Here is a 17,917-nt window from a genome sequence, read left to right as displayed (position 1 = left end):
CTGTCTGTCTGGCGAGCGCACACGCCCTATAGTGAAAAAAATAAATAAATAAATAAATAAATAAATAAATAAATAAAATTTAAAATTAAAAAACAATTTAATTCTTTTAAAAAATCCATTTAGAAAAAAGAAAGAAAAGAAAAGAGGAGGTCATTTTTAACTCCTTTGACTAGTCGAAGGGGGTGCTTTATGAAGGAGCTCAAACTTAACCAGATGAGGCAGTTTTGTAGAAGCAAATTCCAAATAGGAACATACACCTGACATAGAAAAATTTGCATTTCAACCCTATTTGAATTTATAGCTAGAGGAAAGAGACCATAATGAAATAGGTCTTGAAGAAAATTCCATTTCTGTTGTTGAATTTTCTTGCTCTAGGACTATTTCTAAATAGTAAGCTTACTATATTCATAAGCATAACAGGGTCCAAGCTGAACCTTTATAAACTTTGAGATACTACATTTCTAAAAATAATTTTAAACATGTTTTTCAGCCGCCTGTCTTGGTTGGATGGCTCTGGATTAGGGTTCTCACTGGAATACCCCACCATTAGTTTACATGCTGTGTCCAGGGACCTGAATGCCTATCCACGAGAACATTTGTATGTTATGGTGAATGCCAGGTTTGGAGGTATGTATAGTATAATTTATATCTATCCTTTGGTAGCATATTATATTTTATTATTTTTAAATTTTTATTTAGTAGTAGTAGTAGTAGTAGTGGTAGTAATAGTAGTATTTTGCTGTAGGGTGTGCCACCAGAGAGAGACAGGGAGACAAAGAGGGAAAGTGAGAAAGCAAGCTGCCAGGTCTGGGATGTGAACCATGGTAGGCCGTGTCGGAGTCCAGCACCTCAGTCACCATGCCATCTGCTGGCCTTGCAAATTATTATTATTATTATTATTATTATTATTATTATTATTATTTTTGGAGAGCGGGACTCGAACTGTGGTCAGCCACATGGGAGTCTCATGACATAGCCATTAGGCTAACTGCTGGTCCTGCAAATTATATTTTAAAAAGCAGTCTTTGATACTAATAAACACTCATGCCAATGACCTACTTTGGATAATAGTTTATTAAGGAAAATTTCAGCACAGTACAATAGTTTGGACACCCAACATTCTTATGATGGACATTTGTTCTGTGTGTGTTTGCCTTTTATTCTCTGTATGTTTGAATTTAGGATTTTGCAGAGATTATGGATATGTATTTCTACTTTTTCGCGTGAGCTTAACTGTTTATTTTCTTTTTCTGTTGATAAAGGCATCCTTAGGAGCTCAAGTGTGAATTTTTTATGCTTGTAAGACTTCAGAGTAGAACTAGTTTTGTTTTGTTTTACAGTAGTAGTTCTTTTTTTTGGAGAGGTTTTTGCTATAGGGCGCATGCGCTCGCCAGACAGAGAGAGACAGAGAGATAGAAAGCGAGAAATCACCCCCAGGGGGATGGCCACGCCATAATCCCTTCTCCATTCTCCTCTCGGGATCTTTGGCACGCACACACACGCTCCCAACGTGAGTTTAAGCCACCGGGTCCAGGATGCGAACCGCAATCGAATACGTGAGAGTCCAGCAACATAGCCATTACGCTAACTGCTGTTCCCAGTAGTAGTTCTTAACAGGAGTGGGGGAGTGAGAGGTATTTTCCTTGTTTCTCCACCCACCGCTCTGTCCCCACATTTGGCAGTAGCGTTTTGACGGGAGGAGTGCTGTCCAAAGATGCTGTTTGCTACCTGCCCTGTAAAGGACAAAGCTCCACAACAAAGGATTACCTAGTCCCATGTTGGCAGGGCTAAGGTTCAGAACCTGGGTTACAAGATTCCCAAGTTTCGGGACCAGAAGGTGGCATGATTGTTACGTTACGAGACTCCTTCATGGTCAACTGCCGTTCAAGTCCTGGACCTGATGGCTTAAAACTCAGGCCGGGTACATGTGCATGTGCGTGTGTGCCCAAAATCTCAAAAGGAGATTAGAAGAAAATGGATTGCAGCATGGCCATTCCCCCGGGAGCGTGATTTCTCACTTTCTGTCTTTCTCTGTCTCCAGCAAGCGTACACACATGGGAGTCTCATGACATAGCCATTAGGCTAACTGCTGGTCCTGCAAATTATATTTTAAAAAGCAGTCTTTGATACTAATAAACACTCATGCCAATGACCTACTTTGGATAATAGTTTATTAAGGAAAATTTCAGCACAGTACAATAGTTTGGACACCCAACATTCTTATGATGGACATTTGTTCTGTGTGTGTTTGCCTTTTATTCTCTGTATGTTTGAATTTAGGATTTTGCAGAGATTATGGATATGTATTTCTACTTTTTCGCGTGAGCTTAACTGTTTATTTTCTTTTTCTGTTGATAAAGGCATCCTTAGGAGCTCAAGTGTGAATTTTTTATGCTTGTAAGACTTCAGAGTAGAACTAGTTTTGTTTTGTTTTACAGTAGTAGTTCTTTTTTTTGGAGAGGTTTTTGCTATAGGGCGCATGCGCTCGCCAGACAGAGAGAGACAGAGAGATAGAAAGCGAGAAATCACCCCCAGGGGGATGGCCACGCCATAATCCCTTCTCCATTCTCCTCTCGGGATCTTTGGCACGCACACACACGCTCCCAACGTGAGTTTAAGCCACCGGGTCCAGGATGCGAACCGCAATCGAATACGTGAGAGTCCAGCAACATAGCCATTACGCTAACTGCTGTTCCCAGTAGTAGTTCTTAACAGGAGTGGGGGAGTGAGAGGTATTTTCCTTGTTTCTCCACCCACCGCTCTGTCCCCACATTTGGCAGTAGCGTTTTGACGGGAGGAGTGCTGTCCAAAGATGCTGTTTGCTACCTGCCCTGTAAAGGACAAAGCTCCACAACAAAGGATTACCTAGTCCCATGTTGGCAGGGCTAAGGTTCAGAACCTGGGTTACAAGATTCCCAAGTTTCGGGACCAGAAGGTGGCATGATTGTTACGTTACGAGACTCCTTCATGGTCAACTGCCGTTCAAGTCCTGGACCTGATGGCTTAAAACTCAGGCCGGGTACATGTGCATGTGCGTGTGTGCCCAAAATCTCAAAAGGAGATTAGAAGAAAATGGATTGCAGCATGGCCATTCCCCCGGGAGCGTGATTTCTCACTTTCTGTCTTTCTCTGTCTCCAGCAAGCGTACACGCCCTACAGCAAAAATCTCTCTTAAAAAAAAAATTCCAAGTTTGGCTGTTGGAGATAACTGCAAAATTTTCACAAAAATCTAGTAAAGTTCTTCACTTTAAAAATAACGGGTTTCAGGGCCAGCAGGTGACATGGTGGTTAAGGTACTTGGATTCCCACATAGCAGAATGCAGATCGAGTCTCAGACTTGGCAGCTTGCTTTCTCGCTTTTCCTCTCTCTTTCTATCTCTGTCTCTCTGGTGAGCACATGTGCCCTATAGCAAATTAAAAAGTAATGATAAATAAAATTAAATAGATAATTTTAAAAAGTAATGGGTTGCTCTTTGAAATAGTGTGTAGGAGACAGTTCCACGAATTTGCCTGTTGAGCTATTACTCTATCAAATTGGGATTTTTTAATATGGTTCACAATATGATACAACCATCTATATTAGATTGTGACAGTCATTATTTACTGACTTTTAGGACCTTTGTCAAGTGACGTCTCATTAAGTGGCATAATGACTGATTCCACTGTCTGAAAATATTTTCGTCTCAAGATTTCAAATTTTTGCCATTGGGGAGGGTTCAAAGATAAATAAATACCTTGTGAAATTTGAAAAAGAGAATAAGGTAAAGTAAAATGCTTTTGACCTTAGGGTGCAGTAAGACTTATTAGTGAGGCATTAGGCACAAAGTTTACCTCCCATTTAAGTGCAGCTATGGTATAGCAGAGTATTTACTAGGGGTTGCGTTTAGTTCAAAACTTTAATTTTTTTCATAGAAATGCAAACCTTGCGAAAAACCTGTCAGTCACTTGTGTGTGTGTGTGTGTGTGTGTGTGTGTGCGTGTGTGCGTGTGTGTGTGCGCTAGAGGCTGCATACCAGAAAGAGACAGAGAGGGAAGGAGGGAAGAAAGCATCCCCATAATTGTGATTAGTCATCGTGCCACAATCCTTTCTTCTCCATCTCTCCCTCCTTTCAAGATTTTGGCACGCACACACATGTGCCCAGTGTGCTTCTTAAGCTGCCAGGTCCAGGATTTGAACTGCACTGTTGGCCATGTGAGATCTGGCTGCTTTAACCACTAAGCCATAGATCTGGCCCATGTCAGTCACTTTTTTATTTATTTATTTTTTAATAATTTGCCAGCAGGCAGGTGTACTTGGTGGAGGGGGCAAGGGCAAGAATGTACCCCCCCATGGGGAAAGTCATGTTGCAATCCCGTCTCCATTTCTGATTTCCTTTTGGGTTTTTGGGCATGCACACACACATGCCCGGTGTGTTTTTCAAGCCACCAGGTCTGGGATTCGGACCACACAGTTAGCCAAGCAGGAGCCAGCTGCACTAACCACCATTCTACCGGCTGCCCTGTCAGTGACTAGTAAATGCTGGTGTGAAATGCTCCAGTGGTGGACATTGACTTTGGGCCAAGATTGGTGTTCAGAAAAAGGCTAGAGAAGTAGGTTTTGAATAAATACTAGCTAAAGAGAAAAAGAGTAAAAAGGCTATCCTAAACTTACCAAGCAAGTCATTTTCCCCTCCGAATGTCAATTTCATCCAAAACATTAGGGAATTTTATTAATGTCTGGGTCTGAAACCTGACACATTAGAAACACCTAGGGAGCTTGTTACAAATGCAGAGTCCCAAACCAGGAGATAACAATTGAGCAGGTTTGAAGTCTCTGCAGTTTGCTATAAGGTACATGTGCTCACAGGAGAGAAAGAGGGAAAGTGAGAAAGCATCCCCTAAGGGAGATGACCACGCCACAGTCCCTTCTCCTCCACTGTCCTCTTGGGATTTGGGGCATGCATGCAGATGCACTAAACATGTTTTTCAAGCCACCTGACTTAGGAATTGCAAAGTTGGCCTTGTGGGATCCAGCCTCCTTAACTACCATGCCACCTGGCTGGCCCAAGACTCAATTATTTTTATACCTGCTGGTACTATTGACGTTTACTCAATTATAGAATAATTATTACAGTATACTTTCCTTTAATGTACTGAAAACATTTAGCATTAACATACTTTATTGAACTATTTGGAATGCTCCAGTTTTTGTTTTTGTTTTTGTTTCTTAATTTCTTTTCTTTTTTTTTTCCAAAGTATAGGCAGATTTTTTATTATTATTATTATTATTATTAATTTATTTTATTTTATTTATTCATTAACTTAATTTGACCAGAGAGAAAGAGAGAGAGAGAGAAAGAAAGCAAGCCACCAGGTCTGGGGCTTGAACCGTGGGTCAGCCATGTGTCAGTGCCCAGCACCTTAACCACGATGATACCTGCTGGTCCCCCATGCTACAGTTTCTTCTCTTCCATTTCTTCATCCTGATGGGATTTGGGGCACACATACATATGTTTCTGACATGTTTTGTCAGGCTGCCAGAGCCAGGACATGAGCTATGGTCAGCATTTAAGTTAGACTCAAACACAGCCCTCCCGTGTGGTTCTAGCCTACAGAGCCCAATGTCCTGCAAGTGCACGCTGCTCCAGCTGAGCCACTTCGGCTTGATTTTCTTGTTAAAAGTCAAATGGCATTTAAAATTTGCTTGCATTCTCTTTTTAGAAGAATCAAAAGAATCTGTTGATGAAGAAGAGGAGGAAGACAGCGATGATGATGTCGAACCTATTACTGAATTTAGATTTGTGCCTAGTGATAAATCAGCATGTGAGTGTTTTGTAGTACTGATTCTTTTCCCATTAGGTACCAAGCGTCATTCTCCACGTTGACACACACACCCCCTCATTTTTACCACTACCTCCATTCCATTGCTATCATGGAGGACCAGATAGCAGTTAATATGAAAGGTTGTGAAAGTGGCATTGCAGGTACCGTGTTTCCTGGTATGCTTTGTGAATAGAGGCCCCTGGTTAGTTTTATTGGTAACACTGTTGACTCTTATCTGATGGGTGGTAGAGGAGTAAGAGCAATTCCAAATACAAGGTGCCAGGGTAACTGAAACAAGCCCTGTCAACTGAGAGGGTCCTCATCCCGACACCAGCGATTGGACCGAGACTCTGACCCTTTTTCTTAGAAAATCCGTCTCGCCATGGAGAGCCCAGTAATATCTCCAGATGAACTCTTATTGTGTTATGGCCTGTTGCCTCCAGCACTTTTGAGATCAGTCGTACTTGGGATTTGGCAGATTTTGTAAATACTGTTACCCTAATATACTTTGTCTACCCATTCAATTTATTTGCAGTAGTGATTATTGCATTATAAAAGTTTGTGCATCGAACAAAATATTAGTTACGGTTTAACTTCCTTGTTCAGTGGAGGCGCTGTTCACTGCCATGTGTGAATGCCAGGCCTTGCATCCGGATCCTGAGGATGAAGACTCAGACGATTACGATGGAGAAGAGTACGACGTGGAGGCACACGGTTAGTGACGTGGGTTTTTAAAATGTTTGTCTTAGTGTTCCATTTCAAGTGTGTATTTGTACTAGAGGCAGGGGATTGCAGTTCACTCTGGCTCCATCAGGAACCCAGTATGGTATAGCTACTAATAAAAGTAAATGTCACAATATCTAAGCTCTTTACAACAGACAAATTTATGGGCTCTCCAAACTTGAGGATAAAAAATAGGGATCATTAGGGCGAGGGTGGTGGTGGTGGTGGATAGAGATGAATGGAAAGAAAGAAAATGATAGATAGGGTAGCAGGTAGTCCAGAAAGCCTTTTTTTTTTTTTGGTACATAGATTGAGTCATTCTTTTTTTCTTTTTTGATTAAACTTTATTGTTTTGTTGACTTATTTTGATTTGACTAGAGAGGGACAGAGAGAGAGAGAGAGAAAATAAGGCAAGCCACCAGATCCAGGACTTGAACCATAGTCAGTCATGTGGGAATCCAGCAGCCTTAGTCACCATGCCATCTACCGGCCCCCCAAAAAAATCTTTTAAGCTAAGACAGCTGCCTTCCGAGAACAAGCATTCCCTCTCCACCCATTAAAAATCTCAATCACTTATATCTTCGAAATAATAGCTCACTGCCAAGGTCATGTCTTTTTTCTTAAACTATACTTCATTTCTCTGAGAATATTTCCCATTGCCTCCCCAGCCCAAAATGTAGTCCCTCGTCTAGAAGATGGAGGTGCCTGCCCGCTGTTCTCTTTTTTCCACTGGTCTCAGGCACACCAGTCTGGGTATCCAAAGCCCTTTTCTCCATATGTACCTATTTTCTGACCTGAGACTAACTCATTTCTGGATTCTCCTTCCCATAGCTAAATAGTCGCAGCTGAAATTTTTGAACAATTTGCGTTTTTTCTCTTCATATTTTCCAAAATTTCTGATTTTTTTTTTTTTTTTTTTTTTAAGGAAATTGTTTTTTTGAAACTGTATGTTTTCGTCTTTTGGTTGCCAGAGGGCACATGCATTTGCCAGAGAGAGTGAGCATGGGCATGTGTGCATCCCCCAATGGGATGTGGCCACACGGCTATCCCTTCTGCTCCGTTCTCATCTCAGGATTTTGCACATGCACCTGGCGTGTTTGTCAAGCCACTGTGTCTGGGACTTGAACTATGCAGTTGAGTTGGTCATGTGGGATCCATCCACCTTAACCACCACACTGCTGGTTGGCCTGGAACATAAACCTCAGTACAAATTAGTACTCATAAAATTCCCACCGTGGGATAATACAGGATTTCCTATCATTAGGAATGCCTTCTTTCTTTCTAGTCCCTGGACATGGGATTCTTTGGGAAATGCTATTAACTGATTCATTATCCCTTAGAATTTCTTCTCATCCTAAAGAGTAGGGACATGGTCTTTGTATCTTTTTTTTTTTTTTTTGAGAGAGAGAGAGTTTTGCTGTAGAACACATTCATTCACCAGAAAGACAGAGACAAACAGAAAGTGAAAAATTACCCCCCAAGGGAGAAGGGAGATATATGGCCCTTCTTCTCCATTCTCCTCTCAGAATTTTCAGCCTGCGTGCACATATGCCTGTCATGAGTTTTAAGCCGCCAGGTCTGGGACTTGAACTATGGTTGACTATGTGGGGTGGGAATCCAGCGACATGACCATGACACCATCTGCTGGTCCTTTTTCTTTTTTCTTTTTTTTTTTTTTTTTGTATTTATATCTTCAACCATGGCCTGTATATGTTGTAAATGAATTTAGAAAAATATTTTCATTTTCATAGAAGCCTGCTTTTACTGTACCATAGCGTCAGTAAATATATTATTGATTTTCCATTTTGTTTTTTCTCAGTGCTGTATAAAAGCTTAAACTTTTCTCGTTTAGAACAAGGACAGGGGGACATCCCTACATTTTACACCTATGAAGAAGGACTGTCTCACTTAACAGCAGAAGGACAGGCCACACTGGAGAGACTAGAAGGAATGCTCTCTCAGTCCGTGAGCAGCCAGTATAATATGGCCGGGGTCCGGACAGAAGATTCAATAAGAGATTATGAAGGTGAGTGTCTTTCTCCTCACTGTGAATAGTCAAGAGGGCACTCGGACTATAAGGGAAGTGATAGAGAGACAGGCAGGCTATTTTGGAAGTCTAAGAGAGAACTCTCAGAATTCAGGTTTCGTAGCTTAGGAGACAAATGTAGAATTGTGTAGAATGGGAATTTTTTCAAATTTTCTTTTCTCTTTTTTAAAAAAAAATGCCTGAAGGTGCATGTGCTTATGACTAGAGGGTGGAAGGTGGGGAGAAGGAAGCAAGAAACACCCCGTCATGGCTGCTACAATCCTTTCTCCATTCTCAGGATTTTGGGGCATGCACCTGGTGTGAGTTTTAAGCTACCACGTCCAGGAATCGAACTGCAGTCAATTATGTGGGACTTCAGCGATATAACCATTACGCCATCTGCTGATCCTGACACTTCTTTTAGAGAAAATTAAAAATAAATTCTTGCCTCTGTCATCCCCTTTCTCCAGATCGCTAGTCTGAGAACACTTGTCATGTCACCCACATATAAGAATGCTCCTCAGCTTACTTGTTCTTTTTTTTTTGGAGAGGTTTTTGCTACAGGGTGCGTGCGCTCGCCAGACAGACAGAGAGATAGAAAGCAAGAAATCACCCCCCAGGGGGGATGGTCACACCGCAATTCCTTCTCCTCCGTTCTCCTCTCGGGATCTTGGGCACGCACGCACACACACCCGGTGTGAGTTTTAAGCCACTGGGTCTGGGACGCGAACCACGGTCGACTATGTGGGAGTCCAGCGACATAGCCATTACACTAACTGCTGGCCCCAGCTTACTTGTTCTTGAAACTTCCTAGAGTTCTGACCTGAAGGGACAGCTCTGTTTGCCTCAAGTGACTCCGATCTTGTTTACCCTCAGTAAAGCACTTAGATTGTGCTTGTTACGGGCCAGACGCTGATTTAAGCACCTTACATTATATTTACTCAGTTAATCTGTCCAGAAACATCGTGTGGTGAATATCATTATGAATGCTGTTCTGATCTAAATTTTAGAGATGAGGAAACTGGAGCATAGGATGGTTACATAACTTGCTTGAGGTCAAATAGCTAATAAGTACTAAGAGGATTAAATGAGCTAATATGCAAAAATAGATACCTACCACTATTATAAGCACTTCTCACATCTTAATATGTATTTCATGCTTATGACATTTTACATTGTTGTAGTCTTAGTATTTTTATTATCTGGAGACTACTTTTTTTTTTTTTTTTTTTGGCCTGGAGGCATGTGCTCTTCCAGAGACCAGGAGAAGGGGAGTGAGGCTGCGCCCCAGCTAGTGGGACGTGGTCATGCCGCATCCTTTCTTCTCCATTTCTCCATTCTATCGGGCTTTGAAGCATGCACTCGAACGTGCTCAGCATGTTTTTTTCAAGCTGCTGGGCCTGGGATTCAAACTGTGCAGTTGGCCATATGGGATCTGATTCCCATAACCACAGGGCCAGCCCCATGCCCCGAGGTTAGGCATTGCATAGGGTGTCAGATCCCACATGGCTGTGCCAGTCCCAGTGGCAAGAAAGAAGAGAGGCTTATAGTTTTTCTTTTATTGGTACCTTTCAGTTTCTCTCCTAGTGCTTTGATGAATATGTCCATTCACATGGTATATTGGCCAGGGCTTCTGAAGTTCTGGGAGGTTTTAATTTGGAAACGTTTGGCACTATTATTTCTTATGTTTATCCTTCATTTTACGCCCCAGCTGGTGAGCTTCTGACATGGGCTCGGCTGGATGTCACCTTTTAAAATTATGGTGATTAACCAAAGTGCTCTGCAGATATTGAAAAGCCTTTCATCACTGAGGGTTGTGTTTTGTTATTTTCTTAACTTCCTTATTTAGTACTGTAGAGCAAGTGATTTTAAGGTCACAGCCCTTTTTGCTAAACTGGGATTTAAAGACTTTAATTCGTAAGCGTCATTAACATAATTGAATTTGCCTATATACAACTTTAATCTGTGCCACTCCCTGTCTTCTGAGGTCCTCACTGCCACAGCATTTCACTGCCTGTTAAACACACGCCGTTAGTGGCGTTTTAGTGTGTCACGTTCTCATCTGTAGGCAGTATTGAGCTGTTGCAGCAGGTACAGCATACTGTGTGGTCAAAAGAGGTGAGGTTCCTGCTCCTTTTAATTGATGGAGTACTAGAAGAGAAAACCCAGTTAGTTACCTACACAGAGCTACAGCACCATGACACAGGAGACGCTGGGGGAGCTGTGGGAGCTTGGGGGCTGGGCCCTCCATCCAGGCCGGGTAGTCAGGAAAGCTCCAGGCCCTGAGCAGTGAGGGACCTCTAAGCCAGGATCTGACAGATGACAGAAACGACCCGGTGAAGGGGGCGGCACACTAGCTTGGGGGAAAGGCAGGTAAACAGCAAAGGTGTAGGAGACCACTCGGCTTTGGGGCCCGGAAAGTAGTTCATTTTGCGTGTGAGGGTGGTTATTACGGTCACAGCTAGGGGGGCAGGGCTGTGAGAGGAACCTGAGAGCTTCCTTGAATCTGAGCATCAGCCTGAGCCGGCGGGAAGCCACTGGAGAATTTTGGTTTGATTACTGTTTCAGAAGATGTCACTGGTCACCATATAGAAAGTTAATTGGAGAGGAGAAATAGTGGTAGAGAGAAGAGAACCCTCTTATTGACATCATTGAATTAGATAAGAGATGGTGGCAGTAAATATCAAAGGACCCGATAGACTGGAGAGATTTAGGAGATAGAAGCAGCAGACATTAGAGAGTGGCAGAGCCTTCTCATTGGGCAGCTGAGCAGAAATGAGAGGCTCACTCCTTGTCTTGTCTTTTTTTTCTGGATTATGTTGTAAGCTTTATGAGGATGGGACTAAATAACCTTTTTTAAAAAAGGACTTTATTTACAGACTTGATTGTCTACGTAGAAAATCCTACAGAATCTAAAACACCGAACTCTATTAGAACTTTTTTTTTTTGAGAGGTTTTTGCTGTAGGGTACGTGCGCTCGCCAGACAGAGACAGACAGAAAGCAAGAAATCACCCCTGGGGGGATGGCCACCACAGTCCCTTCTCCTCCATTCTCTTCTTGGGATCTTGGGCACCCACGCACACGTGCCTGGCATGAGTTTAAGCCACCGAGTCCAGGACTCAAACCGTAGTCAACTACATGGGAGTCCAGTGACATAGCCATTACACCAACTGCTGGTCCTGGCATTAAATACCTTTAAAAAGTCTCAGTAAACACTTAGCATAGAATTGTGCATTTGGACATTCCTACATAGAGTTCTTTTAATATTGAGGTTGAAAACTTACAAAGTCAATGTTACATATATAGAATAGATAGACTAATTTTAAGTTGGTCTCAATCCACAGGTAGCCTTTTTCTTGTTGTTGTTATTGTTGTTTTAATTTGTTATCGGGCATGCAAGCTCACCGTAGAAAGAGAAAGTGAGAAAGCAGCCCTTAGGAGAGACGACCGTGCCACACACCCTTCTCCTCCACTGTTCTTGTTGGAATTTCAAGCGTGTATGCACACATGTCCAGCATGTTTTTCCCACTGCTAGGTCCAGTACTCAAACCACGGAGTCAGCTGCCCTTCTGAATAACCAAATCTGGAGAGTCAGGGCACAGGAGGGAGGGAGGGAGAGCAAGTTGCAGGAAATGGGTCATCTGGCCAGTGGCTTTGGAAAGGGTGCACTTTCTACCTTGCTTCCTGCCCCTTTCCAGACATCTGTTGGCCTTTTCAGCGTCCCCTGGCACTAGCCCCATTCCCCCTGTCCCTGGGCTCCTATCACTGGCACCTGTGTCCTCACAATCTGTGGGATTCAGCCCCCTTAATTCACCCTGCCACCTGGCTGACCTGTGTCCTCACAATCTGTGGGATTCAGCCACCTGGCACGCCCCATGGAGCCTTTCCTCTCAGTTCTCTTCCTTGATACTGTTAACATTCAAGGAAAAAAAAAAGCAATGATTACCAGCAGAGGGCAGTAGTTCCCTTCTGGTTGAGAAGTGTTCCCTCTGAGCCTGAGTGCGCCTGCTCCCTGTGGGAGGCGGTGCTGCTCAGCCAGTCCGTGTTTTTCAGACGGGATGGAGATAGACACCACACCCACGGTGGCTGGGCAGTTTGAGGATGCAGACGTTGATCACTGAGACGGGTGATGTGCTCTGAGGTGAGTCGCTTGTTTTTCCCTTTGTACTGAACATAAGATTATGCGCCACGATGAATTTTTATGTTTGTAATTCAAGAGCACACTCTAGTTAGCAGTTTGGAAAATACCGTTATAATATCTCTGAAGTCACTGAAAGTCATATAGTTCTTCCCCTACGAATCAAGGCCTGCACACTTGGTGATGTCCAGTGTAATATTTCCTGCAGACATGCCTGCCCCACACCAAGCACTGCACCAGGCACTGAGGATACTTAGAAGTCAAACGCACACCCTCGTCAGTGAACTCGTGAGAATATTAGCCATTTGTTTGGAAACAGGGACCTCAAACTTACCTCCCTCCCACCCCCCTGGCTCAGGTGGAAGCCACAGAGACTCAGCCTGTGCCCTGGTCTGCTCTCGGGTTATCTTTCCTCACTGGGGACGTTTGGAACCTTAATGTGTGCTCCAGAAAACACAAAGCGGAGGTTTGCTGCAGCTCACTGCTTTTCAGTTTAGGGAGGAAGCAGAAGTAATTCCAAACTGAGCTTAAGCCTTTAATCATAATCTTGTGTGTTTTCTTCCTCTTGAAAATGAGAGGCCGAGATCCTGGGCACGTAGTGTTCCAGGCTCACTTAGCACCAGGCGCCGAGCGGTGATGGTGTCCACAGCCAGCATGCCCTGGTCGTTTCCCGCCTGCCTCTCATGGCAGACAGAGACTCCTCCAGTTTCCTCTGCTGTGACCTGTTCTCATGAGCTTTGCCTGAGGATTTCTTTGCCACTTTTTTATTCTGAGAACATGCTGTCCTTTGTCAGCATGAGCATTTCATCTGTAAGTTAGGTGATACCCGAAGGTCACGTAGTTGGTTCACGGCACACAGCGTGGACGAGCAGTGTCCTTCCTTCGCACGCTGTGGGGTTTTCACATTGTTAAATCACTGTCCTTGTTTCGTCCCTGCGTGTCCTCCTATCTCTGACCTTATACGATTATTTTCTGGAATCCTGACTGTCTTCCAGTTTTTGAAATGCCTTTGTATCCAGGTCCTCTTACTTTATTAATCTAATGGTAGTAGTTGGCAAGATTTACATCTCTCCCACAGTTGCAGGTGTCAGTAACGTCACTGTTCCACTTTTTGAGACATCTTCTGGTACCAACTTAAGTCGTCTTTCTTTATTCTCACCCCTTTATCTTTCTGTTAATATTTTTTAAGAAAAATATTTTTCATTTAACTTTGTTTTAATTTTACCAGGGAGGGACAGAATGAGAGAGTGAGAGCGGGAAAGTGAGAAAGCAAATCGCCAGGTCCGGAACTCAAACCATGGTTGGCCATGCGGAAGCCCAGTCCCCTTTACCACCATCCACCTGCTGGCCCCAAGAATTATTTTATTTAACTTTATTTTTTTAATTTGACTGGGGTGGCAGGGAGGGAGTGAGAAAGCAAGCTGCCAGATCCAGGACTCCAACTGTGGTTGGCCATGTTGGAGTCCAGTGCCCTCAACTACCACGCCACCTGCTGGCCCCTATTATTATGATTTTAATTTGCTATTGGGCTCTATAGGGCTTGCAGCAGAGAGATACAGATAGAGGGAAAGCAAGAAAGCATCCACCAGGTCCAGGACTTGAACCGTGGGCCATGTGGGAGCACAGCACCTTAACTACCACGCCACCTGCTGGCACTGTGGGCACATTCTTTATATAGGGTGTTGATATTTTCAGTTCAATGATACTTTTAGCTCAGTGATACAGTAACTGGGTTCTTTGTTTTTTGTTTTTGATTTTTATTTTTTTTTACAGCTTGAAAACAGATTTCTGGATCTTCTGGCTTTCACATATTTCTTCTTTTTTTTTTTTTTTTGAGAGGTTTTTGCTGTAGGGCGCGTGCGCTCGCCAGACAGACAGAGACAGACAGAAAGGGAGAAATCACCTCCCAGGGGTGATAGCCACGCCACAATCCCTTCTCCGTTCTCCTCTAGGGATCTTGGGCACACACGCACATGCACCGGGCCCGGGGTGGGTTTTTTTGGGGGGGGGGGGCGGGTTTCACTATAGGGCACGTGCACTCGCCAAACAGACAGAGGGAGACATAGAGACAGAAAGCGAGAAATCACCCCCCAGGGGGGTTGGTCACACGGCAATACCTTCTCCATTCTCCTCTTGGGATCTTGGGCACACACGCACACGCGCCCGGCGTGAGTTTTAAGCCACCGGGTCCAGGACGCAAACCGCGGTCAACTACGTGGGAGTCCAGCGACATAACCATTACGCCAACTGCTGGTTCCCAGTCCGGCGTGAGTTTTAAGCCACCAGATCCAGGACACGAACTACAGTCAACTACGTGGGAGCCCAGCGACATAGCCATCATGCTAATTGCTGGTCCCAACATATATTTCTTCTTGAAAAGAACTTTTCAAAGACCATCTACTACCCTATTAATAAAGATCATGAGCGGGACCAGCAGATGGAGTAATGATTACATCACTGGACTCCCACAGGGCTGACCATGGTTCAAGTCCTGGACCCAGAGGCTTGAACTAACCCTGGGCATGTGTGCATATGTGTCCAAAATCCTAAGAGAAGAATAGAGAAGGGATCGCTGTGTGGCCATACCCCTGGGTGGGGGGTGATTTCTCACTCTCTGGTGTACAGACATGCCCTAGAGCAAAAAATCCCTCTAACAAACAAAAAAATAAAGAAAATCATGATCAACTCATTAGTTATGTCACTGATAGCTTCGCAAATGAGATGTTCCGGCAATCCCTGGCAACAGTCCTTATGACTCTCTGTAATGATGAAATAACCATAAAACAGCCACAGACTATCTAATAAGCTGTTGCTTTGTTTTCTTTTCATTTTATACTAGCACTCAAAACAAAAGAATTATTTTACTCATAATGTTTATACATGTTCTTCATCTGGGTAATTGACCTGAATTCCAAACAGTACCTGTAAATATTTTTTGAAGAATTGTCTGTTTAATTTTTAAATTTATTATTATTTATCATTATTTAATTTGCTATAAAACATGCAAGCTCACCAGAGAAGGATCGAGAAAGAGAGGAAAAATGAGAAAGAAAGAAAGCCACCAGGTCCAGAACTCAAACTGCAGTCGGCCTTGTGGGAATCCAATGCTCCAACCTCCATGCCACCTCCTGGCTCCTATCTGTAAATTTGTAATTGTTTAAAATTGTATGTTCCTTGAAAGGGTGAACATGGATGGTGTGTTTATGCAACCATTAATAATTTCACGGTAATGGAATGGGGACCTCTCCCTGGATGGGACCGGTGGAGGGGAAAGCCGATGAGTGATGGGATCTCTGTGCCTTTGGACAAGACAGATAACTTTGCTAGTCTTCAGTCTCCTCATCTGTCAAATGGGGATGATGATAACCACCTGGCAGGGTTGTTTCCAACACGGAGATCTAATATAGCTATGTCCCCTGACATTCTTGACTCGGTATTCATTAACTAGCCGTCATGATTATTATAAATAGTGTGCATCGTATGTTTTACAGGCTCTGCTCTTAACTAGGAGAGAACGTGTTGTCTCTTCCACTCAAGTGCGGTTGATGAAAGTCTTTGTACGTCTTCAGCTCGACCTGAACCAGTTCTTTCTTAAGACAGACTATACTGAGACAGCAAGTTGTCACCAGCAGAGGAAACCATGACCTTTATTAACAAAGGTGAATTAACTTAATCACGAGATTATTTGTAGTTTATCATTTACCCCCAAACACTCTGTGTGTAGGTCCCTCTGAGTAGGCCTGTAGTTCCCGTCTTCGCTGTATGCATCTTCTATAAGCTCATAGGCCCACGTGGTGGAAGCACACAGGAGCTTGGACTTGTAGATAGATGGGGTGGGAAACAGAGACTGAAACTAAGGTAAGCCCTTTGGGTTACCCTTCCCCAAAAAAGAAAAACAAAGAAATCCCAGAGGCTCCTCCCTTTGGCTTGTCTCCACAGGGGCAAGAGTCCTACACTAGTTTTGGGCCCAGATTGGTTAATTCGGGCATCTCTAGGTGGCCTCCTCAGAAACACCCCGCCACACCTGCTACCCCTGACGCGCACCCTGGCCCACGTCCACTCCTGTTGCCGTGTTTGGCCAGTCTGTCCTGCCACCACCTCTTAGGTTATGTCTTTAATTTCCAACCCCTTAGGTATTAGTTTTCTGTAACAGAACAAGTGAAACTGGGATGAAGTTCTCAAAGTACTTCAAATAAGAATCGTTTTGTTGTAAGAGCTTAACAAATAAATCTTGTTTTTCTATATTACTGCTCTCATTCTTTACTACAACCTTTAATGAGAATGTTTGTTTTAAAATTATTGCGGTCTGCAAATGAGAATCTTGGTCTTATTTTTGTCTACTTTGTTCAGATGGTGAACTTGAAGCGATTAATGAAATGTTTAGTAAGGGGACCAGCAGTTAGCGTAATGGCTATGTTGTTGGACTCCCATGTAGTCGACCGCGGTTCGAGTCCCAGACTTGGTGGCTTAAACTCATGCCAGGTGCGTGTGTGTGTGCCCAAGATCCTGAGAGGAGAATGGAGGAGAAGGGATTGCAGCGTGGCCATCCCCCTTGGGGGGTGATTTCTCACTTTCTGTCTCTCTGTCTTTCTGGCGAGCGCACGCTCCCTATAGCGAAAACCTCTCAAAAAAAAAAAATGTTTGGTTAGAATTTATTTAGTAAGGTAAGGATTTAACACCTTTCAAGAGATTTTTTTTTGCTTCTTTGCAGAAGTAATTTTTTTTCTTTTTCTGAGAAGTTTTTTGTTTGTTTGTTTTTGCTGTAGAGCACGAGCACTTGCCGGAGGAACAGAGAGACAGAAAGTGGGAAATCACATCCAAGGGGGGGGTGGCCAAGCTGCAGTCCCTTCGCCTCCATTCTCCTCTCGGGATTTTCAGCACGCACACCTGCACACACACAGGGCATGAGTGTTAAGCCTCCAGGTCTGGGAATAACTGTAGTCCGCTACATTGGAGTCCAGCAACGTAACCATTACACCATCTGCTGGTCCCCAGGGAGTAATTTCTTAAGCTTGTCAACGATTAACTTTGTTACCAGTTCTCACAGCTATCTGGGTATTTATAAGGCTGGTTTCTAACTGCAGATTTACACTTGGATTCGCACCATTCTGTGTCCTTAAAACTAAGGTTAGGTGAACCGTCGAGTCACTTGCTAATTCCTGAACTGTAGTTCGACACCACTCGGCCTAGTGTTTTTTCTTTTTCTTTTTTTGGAGAGATTTTTGCT

General features: G+C 43.5%; 1 protein-coding gene across 1 annotated transcript in view; it reads left to right on the top strand.

The window, feature by feature from the left end:
- CLNS1A (chloride nucleotide-sensitive channel 1A) overlaps positions 1-16,934 on the top strand; it is a 25,475-nt gene extending 8,541 nt beyond the window's left edge. Inside the window, exons 2-7 of the mRNA XM_006161890.3 lie at positions 491-627; positions 5,701-5,802; positions 6,409-6,516; positions 8,378-8,551; positions 12,606-12,693; positions 16,182-16,934. Of these exons, the coding sequence (XP_006161952.1) occupies positions 491-627; positions 5,701-5,802; positions 6,409-6,516; positions 8,378-8,551; positions 12,606-12,673 (589 nt within the window). The 3' untranslated portion in view covers positions 12,674-12,693; positions 16,182-16,934. The remainder of the gene's footprint in view (positions 1-490; positions 628-5,700; positions 5,803-6,408; positions 6,517-8,377; positions 8,552-12,605; positions 12,694-16,181) is intronic.
- Positions 16,935-17,917: the final 983 nt, after the last annotated feature.

Source organism: Tupaia chinensis, unplaced genomic scaffold, assembly GCF_000334495.1.
Source record: "Tupaia chinensis unplaced genomic scaffold, TupChi_1.0 Scaffold139431_1, whole genome shotgun sequence".
Taxonomy (NCBI): Eukaryota; Metazoa; Chordata; class Mammalia; order Scandentia; family Tupaiidae; genus Tupaia; species Tupaia belangeri.
Note: the sequence above shows the minus strand (reverse complement) of the source record. Positions and strands in the feature narration are given on the sequence as shown.